Source organism: Semicossyphus pulcher, unplaced genomic scaffold (genome assembly GCF_022749685.1).
Source record: "Semicossyphus pulcher isolate SPU_LCO1_2020_fin unplaced genomic scaffold, fSemPul1.0.p SCAF_19, whole genome shotgun sequence".
NCBI lineage: Eukaryota > Metazoa > Chordata > Actinopteri > Labriformes > Labridae > Semicossyphus > Semicossyphus pulcher.
Genome location: NW_027211692.1, coordinates 14795821 through 14819973, shown reverse-complemented (window position 1 = coordinate 14819973; position 24153 = coordinate 14795821). Strand labels below are relative to the sequence as shown.

Sequence of the window (24153 nt, the reverse complement as noted above, 5' to 3'; positions counted from 1 at the left end):
ACAAACAAAAAAAACAGGAAGCAGCTTCTAACGTGAATATTTGGTTGTTTTCTTTGATTTCTCAGACTGCTGGTCAGACAAATTAAAGTTGTTAAAGACCTTACACTCTGAGAGCTTCAAATGGTTATTTTTGACTATCCATGGACCAAACCGAGAAAGCTATAGCCAGATTACTCAATAATAAAAATAATTTATTTGCAGACTTAAAGCTCCTGTGAGGAGTTTTTCACTGGATATATAAAAGACTGAAATTAATTCTGATTACTCTATATGACCTACAAAAGCAAACCAGACCATCAGCAACAAGACTGATTATTTCTATATAGTTATATTTAATGCCTGAAACCACTGGTGGGGGGTTTATGTCAGACGAAGCGATCAACTGTACGCTGCCTATGTTTACATATTCCTGGGCAAAAATTTAAAGTGAGTGATACATATGACTGTTAAAGAAAGCAGGATGAGCTTTTCTGTTAAAAATCACCACTTAAGCATGTACAGGACAAAATCAGCAAAGCAATAAGAGGTACGGCTTTGTCCACAAGGGGCGCCAAAATCAACACAAACTGAAAGTTCCTAACAGGAGCTTTAATACATAAGAATTGACTCAATAAACAAATTAATGATTTGACTATTAAACATAATTGACATCACTCTGATGGCAATTATCCAGAAAAAGGCTTACATCCAATGGTCAGACAAATTTGTAAAAGGAATTCTTAGCTGTTTGTGTTTTCAAGACTGAACAGTCCTTTCTGTTGCATCCAGCAGCTAATCGAAATAAAAAATAATTATTGGTTACAGCCCTTGCTGTTGTGCACTTTCCTCTTGGTGGTTGATTGACTTGGTAATTATGTGTGCTGTTGTATGATTATTTTATGGTTTTCTTGGCTTTCTGCCTGTCTGTGGTTGGTCTGGGACTTCCGAGTCATTATGTTCATTATTTACAGCTTACAGTCCTGTCCTCAGGCCATCACCCACAAGAAGACACTCCTTTTCTATTAAACTTTCCTAACTCATCCAGAGAGTGTGTGTGTGTGTGTGTGTGTGTGTGTGCGACAGAGTTTAAGAGACAAAGAAAATGCAAGAAACACTTAAGTCTATCTGGATGCTTTCATTCATCAGTCTTTGTATTTAATTGCTTGGATAATTATCTGCAAACAACAACATTTCAAGACTAAGATCCACATCCAGTGCAATAAGTGCAATCAATAGTCAGTGATTCCATTAGCAGTCCTTTGAGTATAGGTTTTACAATTAGTGAACATGTGTATTTTTGTAAGTAATCCAAGCAAAGAGAAGAAAATGCACTTAAGATCACAGCATTATTAATGTCATAAAGTAGGAAATGTTTAGTAGTGGGTGTTCAAACATCCATTTTTTTTCACAAATTCAATGTATCTGTAAAAACCTTTATTCATTGATTGTGTACACCAATTAAACACATTTCTGTTTGATTGTGGCAGCTCCGATATACTCTATGATGGTACATACATGCCATACACTATGTATAAAATATGCCACAACAAAAACTTTGAATGCTCCAACAAATAGAAACTTATTTAAAGTTGTAGAATTCATGCTTAACAGAAAAACATAATAAAACTTTCCATTTTTGCTTCGCTAAACATAAAAATTAGACACTATTTTTGGTGTTTTCTTCTTTTTACTGTCTTACTTTTGCATTGCTAAATGACTTTCCTTGTGTTTTTTCACTGAACATTCATATACAATTGATATGACACCATCATGTGGACAGCTTAGGTAACTGCAGTCTCAGTCCAATAATATTGTGCATCCTGCATCTGTGGCATTTATTGACACAAATGCAGCTCGTCCTGTAGTTTTAGTTGGCATTTTGTTGTTTAAATTGTATTGAAGTACATACATACAATCTATCACATCTTTATTTTTACTTCACACAGGCATTACAAAGGCAAATCATGAAATCCCACACTGAAAGTGGTACGTCATTACACCGAAACTTATGTTGAGAGGGTTTACAGTACAACACAAGACGATAAAATGAACCAACAATTAGAAAAGTACATTCAGAAAACTAAGGCACAAGCCAGTTAGAGTTTTTACTTTCTTAGATATAATGGTGATGCAGGTAAACAGATCTTTGTATCAGAGCAGCACATCAAATTTCAATCGAATATAAATAGGAAAACAAACAGGTTGCACACGTTTTAACTGCTGAAATCCATGTGCAACAAACGTGTGCACAATAATAAGAAGACCAATATAAAGTTGGACCACAAAGAGTCGGATGATGGCTTGAAGCTTGGTGTTTCACAAAATGGATCAAATCCATTTACGTAATGGGCTAAATGATATAATATTCCTCACGCATAACAAAACACCTGCCTTCATGCCATGATGCACTTGTGTGTTCTGTTCGGACCATATGGTTGAATTCAATATCACAATATTAAGATGAATACTTTTTTGACAATTATTAACATATAATGGCAAATCACATAAAAAATATTGACACTAGAACAAAACTCGTCAAACATTTACATAAAAAAATGAATGACTTGTTTGTATGTTAGGAAATATTCAACTAGACAACAAAACCTCAATATGATCCCAATATGATTTTATTGAAGGATTATACATGATAATTATTCCTCAGCCCTTGTTGTGGGGTCATTAATCACTTATGTTAAGACTCAAGTAGAAATCGAAAAACATTTTTAGGGGCTTGAAAAAAATGACGCTCCTGATTGCACAGGTTTACCTGGTCTGTAGTGACAGTAGCTTAAGTTAGTGTCAAACAATATCAAAATAATTTAAATAATAATACATCTAAATTAAGTATTTTTTGCCCAATCAAAAATAAGACAAAACCAAAAGAAATGCACACTGTACAGATCGCTCACAATAAATTTAGCTGTCCTGTCACGTGACAACACATGACTCTATTAAACTAATTAATTTGGGAGCTATCAGTACACAGTATGGACGTGTAGTCTGACTTTGGTCTTAAAGATCAAATTAGGTAATCAGGTCCATGTTTACTCAGCTAGCACAGGGAAATTAGACACTTCATATCACTTAAAATCAAAGTACAAAATTTTAAGCGATCATAGTGGACATAGGTATCCAAGCGGACTCCAAACTGAACATTATGAAAACACTATCAGTGTAAAACTAACCTTGAGAGATTCCCTTTACACAAGATAATTTAACTATAAGTGTTTTTTAGGCAGGGTCTGGAGTCAGATTCCCAGACTGCAGTCGAAGGCTTAGAAGACTTACTGTAAACCACATTAAAGAAAGTGTTTAAACACATCTCACAGATTCTTCTGCAATTCACTCAGACTTTCTAGTATGACTAAATCTCCCTGAGTACACCTTTCACATCTGCTCAAAGTTTCACATGGGCCAAAAAAACCCCAGCCAGTCTAACTTTGTGATATGACTATTTCACAAGCACCATGGGCGTTACATGTAAACTGTCTGTTAACTTACACTCAACTTTCCTTTGAAACAACGCGACCACATATGACTAGGCCACAGTTCACTGCAACTGCAAGCAACATCTGTTCATGTGTTTATAGAAAGTGCTTTGGTTTTCAGTGACATAAACTTGTAGGGTTGTTTGTTAACTGCACATTTTATGCATTAATCTAGCATGTGTTCAGCTGCAATAATGGTAATAAAAATGCACAGACAGATGTCCCAGGATATTTCTTAACGTAGAAATCCAAGAAATATCCCCTTTTTAATCTCAGTGAAACACATAAACAGTGTTTTCTGTTTTTGTATTTTCCTTTGTGCATCAGACGTGTAAAAACGCAGACAAAATGTAAAGCAGCTACTCTAAGGAAACACAACACTAACAGTCCTTCTTCAATTCATAGCCATTAGCCACCACTGTCTCTTGTTGGTCCCTCGGCTGTTTGTGCCAGCTTCTGCTCTTCCGAATTGCAAATCGAACAATGTCCACCATAAACACCCAGGATAGAGCGTACATAGCCACTCCCCCACACTTGATAAAGAATCTTGGTCTTGGGGAGATCAGCTCACAGTACAGCATTGTGCCTCCCACAAAGATTCGCATCAACACAAACAGCAGCACGAACGAGATGTCTACAATGTTCCCCAGCACGGTCCTGTAGTTTCCAGTCTGTTTGAGGAACCAGCGTGCCTGCAGCAGGGGGTTGGTGATTTCACTGCCAAAGAGCACCGCGCAGCCCTCGATGCCAGACTCCCCCAGCCAGAGGGTCAACAGGATTCCCAGGATGCTCATGGTGTGGTGGGCCAGCATAACGGGTCCTTCTGTGCGGAAGTACACACACCAGGCCATATCAAAAATAAAGTAGCCCAGGCTCACCACCATGGCACTCATCTGCAGGGGAGTGTTCTTAGTACCTGGTGTTAGAGAAATAAAAAGGTCTCAGTCAACGTATTTCTTCAGATACAGTGGCAATAAAACAAGCAATAAAATTGGGCAATCACAGAGATAGTTATTACAAGTTAATACTGTGACAAGAGCTGATACATGTTCAAATGAACGTGTAGGAATACACTTCTTGCAAAACAAAATAATAGGGTAAATCATAGCAAAATATATGGTCTACTTAAGGGCTTATTCACACTTAACAACAGAGAGACAACAAGCTAAGCAATGTAGAGCTTAAACATTTACAAAATAAAGATGTTTACTTCTACTTTACATGTTTTTATCTTATTGACAACTTTAATTGTTACATTATTAAATCACAAGTCAAACTCTGAAAACTTAACAGACAGTAAGAGTCCTACCTGGATGAGTGAAAGGCCAGGGTCCATCCACATAGCCTATGTAAGATGTGATGCAGACCGCCAGGATGCCGTGTACCAGCGTGACAAGGCGACAGTTCCACTCGTAGCTCCTTGACCCATTAATGGTACACAAGATAAAGTAGAAAGAGACCCAGCAGGACAGGCACAGGAGCGCACAAACCAAAAGCACTGCCATCTTCTTTTCTACAAACAAACACAGTAAAGAAAAAGCGCTAAACCAACTCACAGTTCCTCTCAAAAAGTTCCCTGTCAGCAGTCATCAAGCCAACTTTGAATCACATTGCACGGTGAGAGAAAAATGCATAGAGGCACATCTTGTGCTGTAATATCGCTTACAGGAGAAAGACACAGCATTACCGTCCAAAGACTTGGACTGTGCAATCCTTTGTAAGTGACCAACAATTAGCCTTTGCTTGAACTATAATAGCACTACAGTTGGCCGGCTGAGGGTCTGGTGGGGTGAGGGGGACGTCTCTTCTTCTGCTGTGACGTTTGTACTAGGAGGTGAGACCATGCAGATGAACAGGCCCACCCTCACTGGACTGGAACAAGACGTACACTGGAGTCTCAAAATCTTCAAGCAAGTGCCGGAACCAGATAAAAGGTTACTGGGTGCTGGGCCTCAGACAGTTTATATAAGCAGTTATTGAATGACATGTGCCCTAATATTGTTGCTGTCTGGGAAGTTATGGGCACCAAAATAACATCTGGATGGCAACAGGGATGTCAGAATGTCATAGGGAGGTGAAGTTTGGTTTGGGTTCACTCATTTCTAAGCAACCTACATATAACACGCTTGTTCAAACACTCACAAATAAAGAATAGAAAACCAAAACAAAAGACATAGATCGAAAAAACGGGATAAATATAAACAAACTATGCAAACTATCACTACATAAGGTAGCTGGACAACTCAGTTTTGGTACATTTTAAATACTATGTTGTCTACATAGAAGCATTCATAGTTTATAATAATTAATCATTTTTGTATCTCTTGCTTTAAGAAAGATATGTGAACCTTTCATGCTACTTGTTAGTTAAATTAATATAAGTGGGGGGCAGTTTCCAGGTTTTAATGTGCACAAAACAAAATAATTCATAACATGGAAACCTGTCAAATATAACGTCAATGCAAAAGCAGTTGGTTACTAGCTGTATTATTAATGTCAGCGTTCATGCTTGTTTCACTGCAAACTACAACTTCCCTGTTCATTAATTGAAAGTGCACGACGACCTGAGTTTATCCCTCCTATAAAAGATGCTCTCACACGGGCTAACTACCCAGTTAGCTGGTTCAGATAGCAAAGTAACCGGTAGCAGGCTAACGTTAAAGGGCTAACAATGCGATTTCATATCGGGTTGTAACGCGTTCACAAACGCAGTAAAATAAAATTAACGTTACCTTAAAGGTGTACATGTGGCTGATTCTTCGTTCACATCCTGGGTTATTGGTGTTCAGTGAAGATATGTTTGTTGAGGAGCCTGTTAAAGGGTTGTTTGCACACACAGTGGCTACTATTTGTTCTTTACGTGAGCTCTGCCGTTGGCTACCACAGCAGCCTTTCTCAGCATCCCTTCAACGCTATTTCCCTTCCTCCTTATTAGTCGTTATACATGCAAAATAAACAACAGAATTGTGCCCTAGCTGTACTGTCTTACAATAAGCTGTAGTCGTGACATTATGGCAGGCGTATTAAATATTGAACAGAAAAGCATGTTTCTATCCTTCTTCACGCCTTCCCTTAGCAATGGGATTGCCTCATCCTTTTGAACAGTGGCGACACCGTGTGGCCAATAGCAGGAATTACACACAGGTTCTCCACCACCAGGGGGACTAAATGGAACAATTTTATGGTCGCCTGATAATAATACACATTTTCCAAAATTGTGTAATAAGTGGCGGTTCAGTGGTTTTATGTTTGAAGAGAACACCTTACATGCGGGACCATAGTAAAACAAACATCAGTGGAAAGCGTTTATCTTGAAAGTGAAAATTAGTGGAGATGCTGATTATCTATTTTCTATTTCCTGTAAGCTCTCTTACTGTTTAATGTTTCTTAAAAGGCATGAAATGTCCCCAAATACTGACTAACAAATGATAACTTACAACTGTTAATGCAGTGCAAAAAAAGACTTTATTGAAACAATTCCTGTAAAACACAACTCTTAAATGGTACATTACCTAATTGCTTCATTTTCTCCTTATGGCAACTTTTTATAATGTATTCAGAACTCTTTCATAGAAAAAATATTTTTAAGAACCTATCCTATAATGACATAGCAAAGATATCAGTGGAAATGTTAAGGCACTTAATCACCAGAGAAGGCCACAAATAGAAATGTTCACTCATTTGGTTCTTTAGTTAGCAGACAAACCAACACACAAAATATAAACAAATGAACATTTGATATGGCAGTAAAGGCTGAGATGAAAATGGAGGTAAGACGGACCAAAATTATACTTCAAAACCAATGCTGCAAAGAACAGACAGACAAACTGAAAATTTGGTCCCACAAGTTCAAGAAGCACTCCTTGAATTATGCATGAAAATGATCAGGGATGTTAGATGTATAAATTATAAACACTTAGCTGTGGACATGAAAACCAGAAACCAGAATTCTGGCTTTGGGATAAAACAGAAAACTTAAGAAATACTGTTTCACCAGAAGATGGCAGTAGAGATGAGTAAAAAGTCTACATGGCAGTTTTAGTGAACCCAAAAATGGAAAAACACCACGGTTAAGAGACACTACACCCTCTCTTTTGACAGTATTTCCTTTAACTTTGGTTTATTTGACACTTTTAAACAGGTATTGAAGGGGAACGCAGAACTTAAACTGTCCTATAAATACAATAACACACCTCTTCATCTGCACTTCCTATACATCCATGGGAACTTGGCAGCTACGTTACATGGTGTATGTATGATCCTGGAAACAACATCCAAAATCTCCTAGTTACTGAGGACCAGTGGTTTAGTTACGTGACTTTAAGAGCTTGTTTAATGCAAAAAGTTATTTTTCACAAAAAAAATTACAAAAATACTCCTCCATAATTTCACTTTGCAACTAAAATAAATAAAGCCAGCACTGGAGAAGAATTTTCTTTGTTGGCCAGCTTATGAGAGGCGTTTTGCTGGCTATAAACTATTTTTCACAGAACTTTGAAAAAGAGAGAGAAATCCACCATCCAAATTATCCTTCACCAGAATGGGAGATCATCTTTGTACGACTCCTTTGATCAGGGTCGGACTCTGCTGTTCCTCTGCTGGTGTTTAATTGACCAGAAATGCACTGTCCAGCTCTGTGCATACTCTAGCTTGTTTGAGAGGTTTTTGTTGTTGGCGTCTGTCATCTGCTCCAATAGTTTCTCAAAAAAAAAGGCACGTAAGTGACAGCTTCTTGGCAAAGTCACATTATAGATGTCAACAATATGACATTTTCCCAGAAAGGGCTTAAAGTCAGTGGGTCCTCTCAACGACATGCTGCGTCTCTCCTTCCTTAAAGATTTTGGTCTCATTTGGAACCTGAATTCTTTTCTGTTTCAGCTTGAACATCTGGATCTCCCCACTCCCCCCACCTGAGACAGCTTCACTTCACATCGTATAAACTGATGTCCAGTGTTACTGAGTTGTCTTTGTATAGCTTGGGTGGGGAAGCGTTGGCTTGGCTGTGGGAAAAAAGTATTTGTCTTTTCAAAACAATTCAGGAGAAAATGTTAGGTCTCCTCGTCCCATAGACAGAGCTGTTTTTGGGGAACGTAGTACGTGAAATAGTAACCCTTGCTGCAGCTCTTTATGCCACACTTGTAGTTCGAGCCTCTCCCTGTGGTGTCCCGGCTGCGGCAGTACTTTAGCATACACGGGTACCACTCCAGACGCAGGCTGTATGTGCAGAGACACGGCTGCCACAAGTCTTTAGTAGAGTGACAGGCCTGAAAGCTGGGCGCCTCTGTTGTATGGGGCAGGACCTCGAATATGGAGCCATCCACTCCTGTAACACAGACAGGAGAGGGTTGCATTATAATCAGAGCTTTAAAAACAAAAGCAGGCTATCATTCTCTGTCCGATTTCACTCAATTACATACCGTATTGAAGTGGAGAGGGGGAACAGAGTGGCTCCAAAGAGAGGAGATGGTGCGGTAAAAAGGGCAGCTTTGTTATGCAAAAGAGATGCTACTGTGATTCCCTCCGCTGATAATGGTGCGGAGTGCTTGGTGAACCATGACCATCAACATTGTTTCCTCTATAACAGTGCTGTCAGTGCACAATAGTGCTGTCATAAGGATTCTCCTCAGCCTGAGTAATTTGGACTTCATTGCTATTTGGATACTTGATCCAACTGCAAAAGGGCCTGTCGTTAATGGAAAAATTATATATTCTCAATCTAGGTGTGTGTCCAAGAGTGAGGGCTGTACAATAATGTCACACCTTCTCATTATTTTGAATATTTGGAGCAGCGATTCCCAAATTCAGGAATGCTGCAGCATATTTTAAATCTTAATATTCAGTGTTCCACGCAAAGCAAACCGCAAAACTCATGACAAAGATGAATCACTTCAGAATATATTTAAAACTTTAAAAATAGAAGAATCCTATGTGAACTTGCAGTGCAAATAGATAATCCATCCACATACACGTAACAATTCATTAAGTTTTAAATAAGTGCAAATTGTAAATCTGAGGACTGAAAAATAAGTTGGTCGGAGAAATACTCCCTTTTTAACCACCTGCGTCATGCGTAATTGTTCATATACTTGTCTATGCACTACGTGTGTTACTGGAGGATACCTCTAGAGGGCACACCAGAGAGCTCAGGCCGCATGCAACCGCTATATGTGCAGGATGTAAACAACAGACATGTCGACACTTGAGGAGGTTACTGTTAATTATGAGATCATGGCAGAAAAAGAGAGCTTTTGTGTGTTTTATGGACAAAACACACCGTCAGCAACGTTTTCCTCCGTGCACAGACGTTATGGTTGCAGACTTAAGAACTTATCTGTCACCAGTTATTTGGCATGTTTGTTGCTGTGCAGCGGCAATGACACATCGTACAGATAATTGCGGACTATCAGCTTGTGTTCAAATCTTTCTGCCATTGTTCCCTGCCTCTGTGTTGACACAGCCCCTACCGTTCATGTGCATACTGAATCTCGCGTACACATAGTATTAATTATGGAGGACGCTCCCAACAGACTCAGGGAACGCGTTTCAGCCTTCACGCGCACGCGAACGCATAGTTAGAATCAAGTCTATCTCCGGCTTTAGAGGACTGCAGCCCACACTTTGGGAATCACAGTTTTAGAGAAATAAACTTAAACCCACAAAAAAGTGTTCCAGGTGAGGTAAAAGTGGAAATGCATCAGGAATGTAAAGCCAGACAAAAAGGGTAAACAAAGATAGCATGAATGGCAACAGAGCCTTATCAATGAGAAGCCAGAGATAAAACATGGAGTGGAAATGAAGCAGAAAGGGGTGTTCAGGCGAAAGAAACTAGAGAGATAAAAGAGTGTCGGGGAGATAGAGAGTGTCAGAACAGGGAGAGGCAATCAGGAGGGATGGAAGATAAAAGAGCAGTCAGATATTTTGCAGGACTTATGCTAGATTCAATGACAAACAAAGATAAGGTGACCACTGACCTTTTTCCAGCCAGTGTTTGACATCTGCCTCTCTGGTGTAGATGGCCTCGCGGGCCTCGCTGCACATGTTGTGTATGTGGGAGCTGAGTTGCCAGGCTTTAGTTAGATTGACCGCTGCGCTCATCGTCAGCTGCTCCAGTCCTCTCCGCTCCTCTGCCAGGCGGATGGCCTGAGGGTTTTTCTAAGCAGAGAGCAAAAATGATAAAAGCTTAGACCGTGTGTTTACAAGTAAAGACATATATGCCTCTTTCTGCCGTGTCATACCTGTCTGAGCCGCGCCATGGACTCACTGGGGATGATCTCATTGCGGCTGAGGCGAGAGATGAAGCACAGGGCCTGGTACTGGTTCTGCCCTCTCTCCAGCTCTCCCAGGATCAGCGCTCGGAATATTTTCACATCCTGCAACACATCAAGGATGAGAGACGATAAACAGACGATTCCCAGAAGACACTGAAGTAGTGCATGAGGCGAGGCCGTAATAACTTACTGTTTATATGTGTAGGCTCATACGGATTCTTTCCATTTACAGACACTTTAAGTAATTCAATATGTGGATGTCCAAACAACTGTCTGCTAAAAGTAAGTTGCTACACCCATAGAGACTCGCCTGACACTTTGTTGATACTTTTTATTGTCTGTGCGGTGTAGCTCCAGTCATGCTCTGGATATTTGTACTGTCAAATTAAAGCCTCTTTTTGGTCGTCAAAGTTTCTCACGTCCTGTAAAAGTCTGACACATTTTACCGCTCTGTTTTACATGGAACTGTACATGTAGGAAAATGGTGATAGCGGAGAACTCAACCTTGTTGCTGTTGGCAAGTGTGTGAGAGATCTGGCGCCAAACCCAAGACCATAAAGAGTTCTGTTAGGGGGCAAGCAAAGCATGATGGGAAGCTCCAGCAGTGTGGAGAGTAGAGCAGCAGACCTGTCCTCCTATTCATCAGACATCCCCTTCCCGCCCCCCCTGCCCCTTGGCTTCAGCTTCACGATAGACAGTCCCCAAACGCCCCTCCTCCACTTTTCACACACCCGTCTGAAGCCAACAGGCCGCGGAGGAGAAGCTGTTTCTGCGCAGGAGGAACTCTGGGGCAGATAAAACAGCCCAGAGATAACCCCATTGAGTCCTCCTTAAGCTCTTTGGTCCCACTTCCTGTATGCAACAGTGTACCCGCTGGCAAGGAAGCAATGCAGCCCCGCTTTGGAAGTGTTTGCGCTCTGCAACTCTTTATAGACTACTTTGCATGATCACTGGTTCCTCTCCTGAAGAACAACTATAGTCTGTGAAAAGGAGCTTCTGGCAGGCGTTCAATACAAGCATGGGTATTACACAAGACAATCAGGCGGGACTATTTGACCTTTGGAAAGCAAATTACAGAGCAAATATTGATGTGCAGGATTTATGTGACATTAACCTCAGATTTTTCCCTCTCATGTCTCTGTGAGCTGCTGTGTGTTGTATAAAAACAAGGACTCTAAGGACTGTAGAAACACATAAAACTGAAATTAAATACCTCAGATGTCCCCTTGCTGCTATAATAACCCCGTACTCTAGTTTCTTTTACAAAAAGAACAAAGTATGGATGATTAAAGAGAATCCCAAGACTGGAGGAGGCTTGAATATATATCACAGCGAGATGTGAGGAAGAGGGAACACAAAGCCGACAGAGACACGGCTAAGAGCGCCATTTCCCCTCGAGTGTCGGGAGACTCAGAGGCCACGACTTCAGGACCTCCCATGCTGCAGACACATGGCGCTGTACTGGGACGCTGTGTGCGTACATGCGTAAGTGTAGGCAGAAAGAAGGCATTCGTGTCAGCCGCATGGATGTGCCCCGGGGCTCTCTGGGTAATTACAGAGAAGCAGGGTAGCTCCACCAGCTATGCTTCTTTGGATGTTACTGAATAGTAAAGGGTAGACGCCGAGCTCGCCTCCTCCTCTGGTGTAATTATGTGTCCACATTAATGATTGTCTACTTCTGCTGCCCTGCTTTGGATCCAGGCCAAAAAGGGGGCAAGGGGAGGGCAAAGTTGCTTACTGTGGCGACAACTTTTTCTGATGCACTAATTTGCTTTCTTCCAGTGTTTTACATGATAAAATTGATACCACTGTCATGTCTGTATGCTAAATATGAAGCAAAATGAAATAGGGAGCCAGCTGGCATGACTGTCCTAAGTATGGGTGCAGGAAAAGGAATAACAACCCGTCATCTTCTTTAATGTGTTTCATGTGGAGGTGCTTGATTAAGTAGGTTGTGTTATATTGTGTTTTGCGGATTTAGCCATAACAGGCGAAACCTCCAAACAGCTGAAACTTCATGCAGGTGGGGTAGCTCTCTTCTTTCATCCAGCAAAACGGCTGCTCCGCACTCACCTGATGCAGAATGAAGTTACATACAGGCATTGGTTTGTGCACAGAGACGTAAACATAGAATAGAATTGAATAGATCAGTCACGGATCAGCTCAGATGTTACATACACCAGATCCCAAACCAAACAAAATTTGAGTCAGTATCAGACCAACTTGGATCCCATTGGCTGTAGTCTGACGATGATAAAGCCTCTGGGGACAACGGTGAACATGCCGGGCGTGTAGCCAGTGGTTAGAGATAAACTTCCTTTTCCGCGTGCTCCATTATTTACAGAAAAATAAGTGAGTGATTTACTTTAACAGGTCTTGCCTTTGACGAAATGTCAACATCATGATGCAGGTTTGTAAGAAGTAAAAATTAAGCTTTTTCAGGTCTGGCCTCAAGAGGAGAAGGAAACTACTTTTAAAATGCTCATTTGTTGATTGGTGGTCGGATCGATCATTTCTGATGCATTTGAGGAAGTCGGGAAATCTGAACGCTGGACAGCGTCAAGGGAATTTATCTCAAGTTGAATTTTTGATCTAGAACAGTTGTTAGCTGAACTTCCTGCAGATGTCTGTTTATAGCGATTTATAAGAAGCCAAATCGTCGTCGGATAGCCGCTGATGGGAGCAAGGATGTCATTACGCTGCATTACGTTCCGTCTGCTTTTGATCTCCACACGGACTGTTTTTCCTGCATACGCAGCAGCCTGCTGACACGTGATTGGTCAATATTACTGCCTTCCCTAAATGCCCCGCCCCTGCCTGCTTTGTAAATAGAGATTAGTATCAGACCAATATCCCCAAATAAGTACAAGATCATTTCATCCCTCATCCAAAGGTGACAAAATCTGCCTACCAGAGGCTCTAAAGTCCACTTGTTGAGACATTATATCTTTGTTGAATCCTTAAAAATCAAACTGCATAAATGGCCATTTGTGGATTTATGGGGTAAATGTGCCTTACTGTTTCTTGGGAGTACCTTTCTGTAGTGCTGTCAAGTCAGTGCTTGCAGACACAAAATCATACAGCATATAACACTTGTAAAACCTGAAATTTTGAATAATTTAAGCCTTTTAAAAGCAAGTTATAACATGTTAATTGGCGGGCTTTTTAGGTACTGGATTTTGATGGCTTTTGACAAAGCCAGGGTAGCCGTTACGTCCGGTTACTTTTCACGCAAAGCTAAGCTAACTATCTGCCAGCCATAGCTTCAAATTAAGCATCCAGTCCTCTCTCATGAAACTACTCTTTGAATCATACAGGTAGCACTAGTTAAAATATTTCTGTCTCCATCCAGCAGGCCTCCAGCCAGCTGTTAAAAGAAATAACTTTTAATGAGGCCTTTAATTGGCAATAACAAACCAGTGTTGATACCTTCGCGGTTTGGGTGCTGCTGAGATAATAATCAGCACGGCTTCGAAAAGCAAAAAGAGTAATAACAATGACATCATCTCCACATCTCCATCCAGACAGAAGCTGCTGGATTCAACTGTTTGTTTGGACAAGACGAGACTCACTCCTGCCTGCCTGAAACCGGCACTGGCACAGGCGCACACACCGACTCGTTTGTGCAGTCTCACACACACACACACACACACGTAAAATATAATAAAATGCAGCTAAAGAATGAAACGTGTGCCGAAGTGTTACACCTGTTGTTTGGATAACAGGTGGTATCCAAACACCAGGAGAGAGTGAATAAAACAGGTACGTCTGGTGCTGTTTTTTTCAGTTGGGAAATTATGCAAAGTCCTGATAAGAAAAAAGGATAGGTAAGTAGAGGGCTAACAAATACTGTTTCCTGCTGTGGGAGGTCCAGCTTCATCTATGAGTAAAGATAAGATACAATTCAGCAGGGTGAATGCTGGTGCCACATTTCAATACAAAAACCCTGATTCGACTTGAGGACACCGTGGTCAAGCTGGCCCGCTCGAGATTGAAAATAAACAGTGAATTCACAAGTGCTCCTTAAAGAAGTAAGGCCTATATCTGGAGAATGAGTCACCTTCTAAAAGTGCATTTTCACAGACCTACATTAAATTAAAGGCCTGCAGACCGACGTTTAGAGCAAATCACCAGGTGCGGACATTAAGAATTAAAAGGGTGACATTTCCCTGCCTTGAAAAAGACGCGGTAATACCATAATCAAAGGACAGAGTAGCCTTGAGTTTTTACCCGACCAGAGCCCTGTAAATGTCAGCACGGCTATAAATAATCCACACAAGTACAGATTCCTCAGCATCGCTCCCTGACACCCGGGACTTAGTCCATTTGGAGACAAACTACCGCTGGCCAACCGCCAAACACAAGTCTGTATTCATGAAAATGACTAGTGGCTCGCACTATGACCTGTTAAACAGCAGAGAGGTGGGGGGCCCTTTTGGTGGTGGTTACCTTTGGTGGGCCAGGTTATTTAAGAGGTGCACAAAAGCCCATTCAGTGAGTCAAAGGGTGCCATTTACAGTGCACATTCTCAGTCACTGTAGTTGTAACCCAGCTAACCAAATACCTTCTTTTCACTGAGCTTGTACCTGCTTCGCTGGCTGTGAAAATCACCTACGCTGAAGGAAAAAGACGCCCATTTTCTGTGATATTTCTGCAGCTAAGAGAGCAGTTTAAACGACTTCTGCAGGACCGGACTAACTGTGCCAACTCACACTTGCATGCATGGGTGGACGTTCAAACACACACACACAAATGTATGCACACACACACACAGACCCACACACAAACACAAACAGTGTGCCAGCAGCTATTCCCTGTGCGGGAGGTTCTTCCTGTTTTCCAATCCCCTCTAAGACCCTGTCTGTTGATAAGGCTGACGGCTGGCTGGGGAGGACTGCTGGTCAGCCACGCTCTGATGACTCATTTGGGATCACGGTGGGTTTGTGTGGGTGTTTGAGTTGGTCTGGAATTATGTTTTCGATCAGGCTGTGAGAGCAGGAACTGAAAAGTTTCGGAAAGTAAAAAAAAACAAACCCCAACCGAGGACTAAAATCTTGTCTTTTAAAGCGTTTAACAAGCATCTAAGCTTGCACAGCTGCAGTTCGAGGCTCCAAGTAGTAAAACACAACTTATAAAAGTATGCATTTTAGGACGCCACAAACTCCCTCAATGTATCTCTACCCTGTTTGGTGATGGGGAGAATATTTGCCGTCGCGCAGGAGGGGAGCCCCGTCTAAAAAGCACAGGTGTAGGCAGGGATTAAAGATCATGTTGGGAGAAAGAGGGGAGAGAGGGTGAGACAGACAAAAGGAGCGGGAGAAAAGCTGCTGTGCTGAGAAATGCTTGAGTTGAAGCTAATTACACAGGCTCCAAAGACAGGAATGTGGAGTCACATTTTGGGGGCTGGGTCACACCTGGCTGTCCAAGGAAGGAGCGAGCCAATTAGTAAACAGTGGCAGTGAATGGACAATAAAAACACCGGAGGCCATGGAAAGAAAGGTGTGCCCCTTGGCTTTTCTCCCGACAAACAATGGAAGGTAACTTACTTCTCCAGCTGAGGAGTGTCGCTCAGAGAAAACTTTAAAACCTGTGCAGGGAAATTTTCCTTCACACTGAATCTGGATGCAATTATCCAGACACCCAAACTGTTTATGGAGACTTTGCATTCAGGAAATGAGAGGGAGACAAACAGTGGGTGCTAACAGGGAAGGAAATGAGGCAGATAGATAAGGCGTAAACAATGGCGATGGCTTCAGTCCCATTGAGCCTCTAACCGTTGTCCCACAGCTTTCATATCCTGTTGCAGGGGACACAAACAGCTCTTTAATAGCATTTTAAAATAATGCCATGATTTAAACTATACTATATCATTCATACTCTTGAAGAAAGGTGTTTTTTGGGGGCTTTTTTCTACACTATTTTCTAAGTTATAGTCATGCCTTTCTTTTCTACAGGTTTGGGTTTTCAGTGTTTTCACAATAGACAAAAGAAGCTGTGTTTTATGGCTGGAAAAGTGACACAAGAGCAGTTTATTTGACAAGTAAAAAGGGTGATGTAATGTCTTCCCAGGTGTGGACCTTTACAGCTTTAGCACCAGAGCTGAGTGAACTGTCACAGGGGCTGCATAGTGAAGTCAAACACAGCCAATACATTAGTTTGAAAGTAACCAGACTGAGCCAGCTGAAAGGACACAGCCATGAGTTTGACAAAAGGACATTTGGGGACACTGGATGGAAAACAGGACAGCAGTTTTGGCAGGGTAAACCTTTTGTTTGCTTTTTATGTCGCCAACTGCAATCTTAAAACCTCTGAGGTAGTTAGAACTGGTCCCAACTATGCACGGCGCAAACCACAGCTACTGCTGTCCACCGTCTCTGATCATTGGAAACAACTCTGAAGACGTGTCTGCGTCCTCTCTCCCCTGCACCACTGTGGGAATGGGAAGCTTTTTCCTTTATCAGCAGCTCTACAGACGAACATCTGGCCTGCCGGTGGGAGGAGGATAAAGGATAAAGACATCAACAGGGGCCACGAGAGGCCAAAGGGGGCCCATGTGGGGCCTTGAAGGGCCACGACAAGGCCACAGAGGAAGCTATTTTTCCTGGGATCGGGAGTCAGCGGGGAACAAAGGGTGGCTCGGAGAAAAGGCTTAAGTGTACGGGTTCATCTTTGAAAGGATCCAGCGCCTGCACACATGCAAAGAAAGGAGCAGGGAGCAGAAACAGAAACAAAATAGGATTAAAAAAACAAGCCAAATCAGTAATAATCACAGGTAGAAAATGTTAACTGTGCTTTAGCTTTTTAAGGCAGAGCGACCTCACAGGACCTTACTGTGCTGTAACGTATCTGTGAGATTATCTCGCCCACGTGGAAAGGGGCCACAGTGAGAAGTGAACCTGAGTAGGAGTGGAGGTCTTCTAAGGTTCTTCTCTACATACAAAAGGCTTGAATACGTGAGCATTTATCAGGGTTACAGAGGAAAAACTGGCCCGTTTCATTTTCACACGGATGATTTTATCTATCGATGACTCATGGATGACTCACTCTGACCTTTCACAATAGTACCGAAGATTTGCCCCTACATTCTGCCTTCAACGGTTTCTGAAGCAACAGCAGCATTTCCCAGAACAGGTGACACTTACCTGTTAGAAAGACTTTACAAGTTTGTGCAAGTGACAAAGTGGGATGGTGTTTCAGGGTTGTGTGAGAGGGAAGGTGTGGCAGCCAAAAGCAAAAAAAAGCAGGGCATAAAATGTGGTGACTGAACTGCACTGACTTGCAGTTGCTTCTTTGGCAAACAACAGTGTTTCCCACAAACAAAAAGAACAAAATGACTCCCACGCAGGCAGGAAAGAGTTTCTCTAATAGCTAATAAATGCCTCAATCCAAATCCAATTTAACAGTCCTGATTTTCAACACATAATGTGAAGTCTGTGAGAGACCGGATTCTGTATATTCCCAAGGGAAAATCACGCCGAAAGTCCAACCTGCCTCTCATTCTGCTTCTGACATAGCGCATGAGGGTGTGTGAGGAACCTCCAATTCATTCTTACAGCAGGGCTTACAGTAGGGCGTGTCCATGACGCTCCTGTGCTTTGAAGACAATCACAACGTACACTGCAGTGAAGTGACCCGAGAGTCAAAGTGCCCCTAGCTGAAACACAAGCTGCTTTAATGAGGCCGAAACGAAAGGAGAATCTACAGTATCCATCGAAAACAGCTGACATGCTCGTTCTCATCGTGGTGCCATTGTTTACAAAATCTAGACCGAGTTAACACGATAGTGCGAGATACTGAGTGTCAAGTGACCTCCAACATCTGGTGCTCCTTTGACCTGTCAGCACAGCGAGGGGTTGTGCCAGCTCTGAGCTGATGTGGATACATTTTAAACTTCCTGACCGAGAAAAAGGGAGGATTTTGAAAATGGGTTGATTTTGTATCTATATAAGCTTTTTTAGAAGCATCGGACTTAACTTCAGTTATAGAAAGGGCTGTCGAAAACCAGTACCAGAACGGTATGAGCCTCTAAAACAGCCTTAAATGTGACATCTGGCTCCGTAATTTACATCCGATACCGTCATTTAGGAGCTTCCAAAACTTCTTTAGGGTAAATTATCATGCGACAAGTGGGATGCAAATCGAAGCAAGGAAAATGTCGGTAAAAAGTGTTTCTCAACCAAAAATATGTATTTATACATCTTACTTTGCACTGGTATTGGAGAGGCACTTGCTATTGGCTGATACTCAAGTCTAAGTGTCTGAATTGGTATCGGGAAGTGAATTATACAACGGGAACACATCTAGATAGTAAGTTAAAGGTTTAAAGTGATAATCTCAAAGTTATCAGTTTCGTTCTATTTGGGGGCACCGCATGGCGATAAAAGGCAATAGCGGGCGCACACGTCCCAGATAAGCAGACGTCCATGGTTGTCTCCCTTTGTCACGGTTGTAACTCTTGATTTTCCTCGCTGATGGTCGCTTTCCTTTTTAGACTGTTTGCCCTCATCTGAGCGTCGAATTTGTTTTTTTTTCTTTGGATTTTCACGTTTGTATTTTGAAGTTGTATCTGTAGTCATCAATCTTTTCTTTGTTTGTTCAGCCACAGTAGATCACTGATTACTCGCAACACTTGCAGAGACCGCTCCGCCTACCCTCTCTGGCAGACCAATCACTGCCAGCTGATGGAAAACGCGTCACATACTGGGCGTCACTTGTGATTTTTTTCAGCGAAAGTTGCCAGCAGACATCCAGTCCATAATAATACTATATACTGCAAATGCAATTCATCAGTGGGTCATAGGCTCAATAACCTACCTCATTCGGCGATAGACAGTGACTTAACAGACATTTATTTAAACATATCTTTAAAAGATTTATTTATCCCCCAAAGATGAGCTCTTTTCCACTTTTCTGGCATCTTTGTAAAGACAGCAGACTGTACAAACTTGATATGTGGGTGGAAGGCCTTCCAAATTTAAACAGCCAGTTCATATAACTCTGCATTAGTGCGGCCAAATGTTTTTATATAAACTTCCTTTGAATAAATCAAACAGATTAAAAAAAGCTTAAAGAGTCACGCTTTAGTAGACGTACATGGACGCACACTGCTGCATCCGAGAAGTTAAACCCTCCTTCAGTGCTAACTCAGCCGAGAGGCCTGAAGTCGCTCACATTCCTGCATTGATGAAACCCACTGGTTGGACACACAGAGTACAAACTGATTAGCTTCTCTGACTAAAGTTTCTACATCTGGAAGGACCCAAAAAAACAGCTTTTCAAATATGTGAGACATTTCCCTTGGATTTAACTCCAAGACATGGTTTATGTTCAGCTCAAGGTCTCAGACTGTGTAAGAGCATAAATTGTAACAGTGGTCGCATAAAGAAAAAAGCAGAGATGTAGCGGATCGTCAGCTAACACATGTCTTAAAACTGTTGTCTATCCAAGGTTACAAGAGCACATCAGGTTTGTCTTGCGTCGTCATCCGGGCATTACTGAAAGGCACACAGATTGCTGCAATTTGACATAATTTCAAGTGGATTAAGCTGTAAATATATCACCATTACTAACCAAAGCCCCCCCCCTACACTGTTGAGCAACCTAAAAGTGCAATTACAGGATAAACAGCGGATGATCAACTGCCTCCCATGTCGCCCGTCTTGCATAAAAATGACAAAAATCACAGTTCTCCTGCGGTTTTAACTTAATAGCCGGTGTTTTCCGCATGTTGAAATTGACTCAACATGACACAGACACAGAGGTGTGATGAGCGAGCTAAAACCGCATCATCTTTTCCATATGTCTGCAGAGCGATCGTAACACTCCTGAAATCTCAGCGCGGCCGACTCTCGCAGTGATTCACGGCTTGGATAAGGTTTGAACTTCCTTCTCGCTCAGCCAGTGTCTAATGGCTATAACATTTACCATCTCATCTTTGCCACGTAGACACGAAGCAGAAAAGAGCCAGATGACTGATGTCTGCTGATTATTTACAGAGAAACAATGCTGTCATAGCAGAGATGTGATCATTTGTTTAAACAGACTTCAATCCCAGAGGATTAAAGCATCTATAAGCAGACTAATGATGACTAACATCCTACCAAAGAGTACTCTAACTTTCACAGTACCTATCCACCTTTGCCTTGTTTGTCATTATAAATCCCCTGTGTTTAACGTCCCTGTTAGAACGCTCTACTTCCCACGTGCTGGACCGTATATTCATGGCAGCTGGAAGTGACAGCTCATCCAACTTTCCATAAATCTTGGAGATACTGCACAAGAGCTGAATGAAAACCACATGCAGGAGAAATGAGAGGAGAGCAGGAAGGAGTGAGGGAGAGAGAGAGAGAGAGAGGCAGAGAGGGGGACCGAGGGAGAAGAAAGAGAGGAAGGGGGGGGCCCCAAAGAGGCCGACCTACAACTGAAGAGATAAATCAGGCAGCGGAAAAGTAAAGTGATCTAAGAGGTTCTGTTGGCTTTATCCAAATAAACAAAACCATATGTGCATGCATGAAGGGACGCAGCAGCACAAAGGTTCCTGCACACGCAAGCAAAAGGCGCCCTGCTCACAGATCAGTGTATGTCTCTTTATATCAGTTTGTCACCAATGATTGGGGGTGACGGCCTCTTCTCTTTCAACTCTAAATTAGCTGTTTTGGTTAGTGAACCAGACGTGCAGATCAAAAAGGTCAGACATGCCCACTTAATCCTGGTAAATCTCCCCCTTCACATCTCGCCAGCCTGTCAGCTTCTGTGTGACAGCAACCATCACAGACACATGCCTTTGCTCTGTGCGCCTCCCTGAGTCTCCCCCCACCCTCATCCCGGGCCGGACACACTGCAGTTGTAGTTTTCCTTCCAGCATTGACATTTATATGTCTCTGAGCGGTCATTGTCAAAAAGTGAATCAGTGTCATCTTTCCAAACAATCGTGAATGAAGTGCTGGTCAGGGAAGCGGACACTCAATCCGCTCGTCTACTTTTAGAAGAATGCTAAATATGGCGGCTGATGATCAGCTCAGGGCCGGACCCACGGCGAGCGGCAGGGCCACTGGGGTACGTGGACGTCCACATCTAAGGAGCAGCAGCTGTCTTGACCTCAGTGAAACTCACACTGAGATGGAAAAAGATCAATGAAAGACTCTACTTAAGTTACAGTGGGAGTTTTAGGCTTTTGGGATGTTTTGCTTAAAGCTTCAGATCTGTGATCCTGCATCCTTGCCTAGAGGAAAACCATTAAGCTTGAAGCAGCAGGCCACTGTGTGGAAATCATCCTATATAGGTTATAAATGATGGGCGATCTCTTATATCTTATATCTTATCTGATATAATGGAAAAGGTGGTAAAAGGCATCCAGGATAAAGTAAACTAGCAGGCCGTTACACCTTGTCTTTAGACTATAAACCTCCCTCATTCAATGACATGACATTTGGTCGTATTAAAACATACACACTTCCTTCATGTTGTCCATGGACCGCAATTATGTGAAAAAGTTATTGATTTGACTAATTGGTGCCCCTTAATGAGGGTCACGACAGTCCCTACAACATCTCTAGGAGGTCCCAAAGTAAGTAGTGTCATGTTATATTTTGCCACTGTGCTTACCCATATTTGTCCATCTCTGGTGTAAATTTGCACTTAGAATAATCTAATCTCCTTTTAACACCCAGGTAATGGTTTGACTTCCTGGTGGATCCCCCAAGGAGCACCGATGGGCCCCTTAACTTGTTGCACAATAAGTGGGATAAGTTGTAACAAGTTCTGGGTCAGACTGAATTCAAAACTATACAGTAGTGTGAGACGTCCTAACAGCACCTTTAATATCTCGTAGTGTCACACTGAGTGGAGACGAAACGTCCCCTGAAGGCAGCACAGTTCAGTTTAAGTGGTAAACAGGACCACCTCTCACCTGTTTGAAGTCCGCCACAAAAGTGATGAGCGTCCCATCTCCCTGCTTGAACTCAAGCGATATGGAGTCTCTCTCACTGTCCGCCTCCAGCACCTCATCGGTCACCAGTCCGTCAGAGAGCCGGACCCGGACCCGCAGCTCCGAACCGAGTCCCACAGCGACCACCAGCACCAGGGCGCAGAGCCGGGTCAGTATCCGAACTGAAGCCGCACAGATGCAACTCGCAAACATCCCCAAAGACGCAAAACTGAACCCGAGAGAGGAAAAAATCGAGGCGAAATCCAAAGATCTGCGTTCATATCCCCTAACTATTTTCGTTTAAGTTTGCGTTAAGTCTTTTCCTTCATATTCAGAGAGTTCATGTTGTCCCCTGTGTGGCAGCACTTTCAAGATTTACGAGCCCGGTCATAGAAATCACACGACAAATCCCCCTTCCTAAAATCTGCGCTGTTGACTCCGCTGGGAGCTTTAGCAGTTCACTTCCATTGAAAGTGTCTCGCTCCGGCGTTGTTGATTAGCTCGTGCGCATTTCACTTCCCCCTCAGCTAATACACCGATGTTCCCACGTTGCTCCTCGTCCTGCTTTCTGTTGATATTCCTCTCCTGATATTTCTTCCTCTGTTAATTCACGCACTTCCTATCCGTCGGTATCCCACCAGCGCTCGCCTGGCCTCTAAACTTTCTGTTGTGTGTGTGTATGTGTGTGTGTGACTGAGTGAGTGAGTGCAGGAGATGGTAGTAAACTCTTAAAGCCATACCACCCTCTGAAAACTCTGCCCATCCCCCTTAGAGGCCTCATGTGATTCTCCTGCACTCCAGCAAGCTGCCTGAACTAATAATACCCCCCAACAATTATGACCAAGGTGTTGTTGGGATTTGTAAACCATAGCTTTGAGTAAGTTGTTCTTAGCATGTAGGGATAAGTAAGAGGCTGCTGTGCGAACTGTAACCTGCAGCTGGTGCTAATTAAAAACAAACAAAAAGTATATAAAAAATAGGAGATGTTTTCTTAAGTTTAAGACCTTCTTAAATCAAAAATAAATATGATAAATGCAGCCAATTAAAATATGCGTTCACAGATGTGTGAAATTCAGACTTTTACTGTGAAAATCAGCTCAACTTCTACAGCCTGCAGCCAAATAAGAAAACAAAGAGTGCTCATTATTCTGGCTTTGATTTTTGTGACTCCAGTTTGCTTATAACCAGCTTTAAAAACAAAAGTTGCACTGTTTTATTTTGAAAGCTCATGATGTTTATCAGCTGTTTATCTAAAGCATCTGAACCCTCTGACACTCGTTCTGCTTAAGAATTCAGGTGTGTTTGCTTCTGAAATAAATCTACTTGATAATTGTTACCTTTGATGACAACATATGGTTGTTTAACAGGTTCCAGCTAAGCTAAAAAAAAAAATACAGTCGCTGCTTTATTCTCCTGACGCATATTATTTAGTTTTATGATGTCCTCCAGGGAAAGCGAAGCTAAGAGAGAAAAAAGGCTGACTATCAGAGAG

General features: G+C 42.2%; 1 protein-coding gene across 2 annotated transcripts; it reads right to left on the bottom strand.

Annotated features, from left to right (window-relative positions):
- Positions 1–1147: 1147 nt before the first annotated feature.
- Positions 1148–23343, bottom strand: oafa (OAF homolog a (Drosophila)). 2 transcript variants are annotated; one of them, XM_069668894.1, is made up of 5 exons: positions 22644–23343; positions 10703–10837; positions 10439–10619; positions 4777–4980; positions 1148–4383 (listed from the first exon to the last, which is right to left on the bottom strand). In XM_069668894.1, exons 1-5 carry the CDS (start codon positions 22872–22874, stop codon positions 3848–3850), a joined length of 1287 nt encoding a protein of 428 aa, XP_069524995.1. In that variant the 5' UTR covers positions 22875–23343; the 3' UTR covers positions 1148–3847. The 2 variants fall into 2 exon arrangements, with proteins under 2 accessions (XP_069524995.1, XP_069524996.1); XM_069668895.1 differs by lacking the exons at positions 1148–4383; positions 4777–4980 and adding an exon at positions 7813–8790.
- Between the last annotated feature and the right edge of the window lie 810 nt (positions 23344–24153).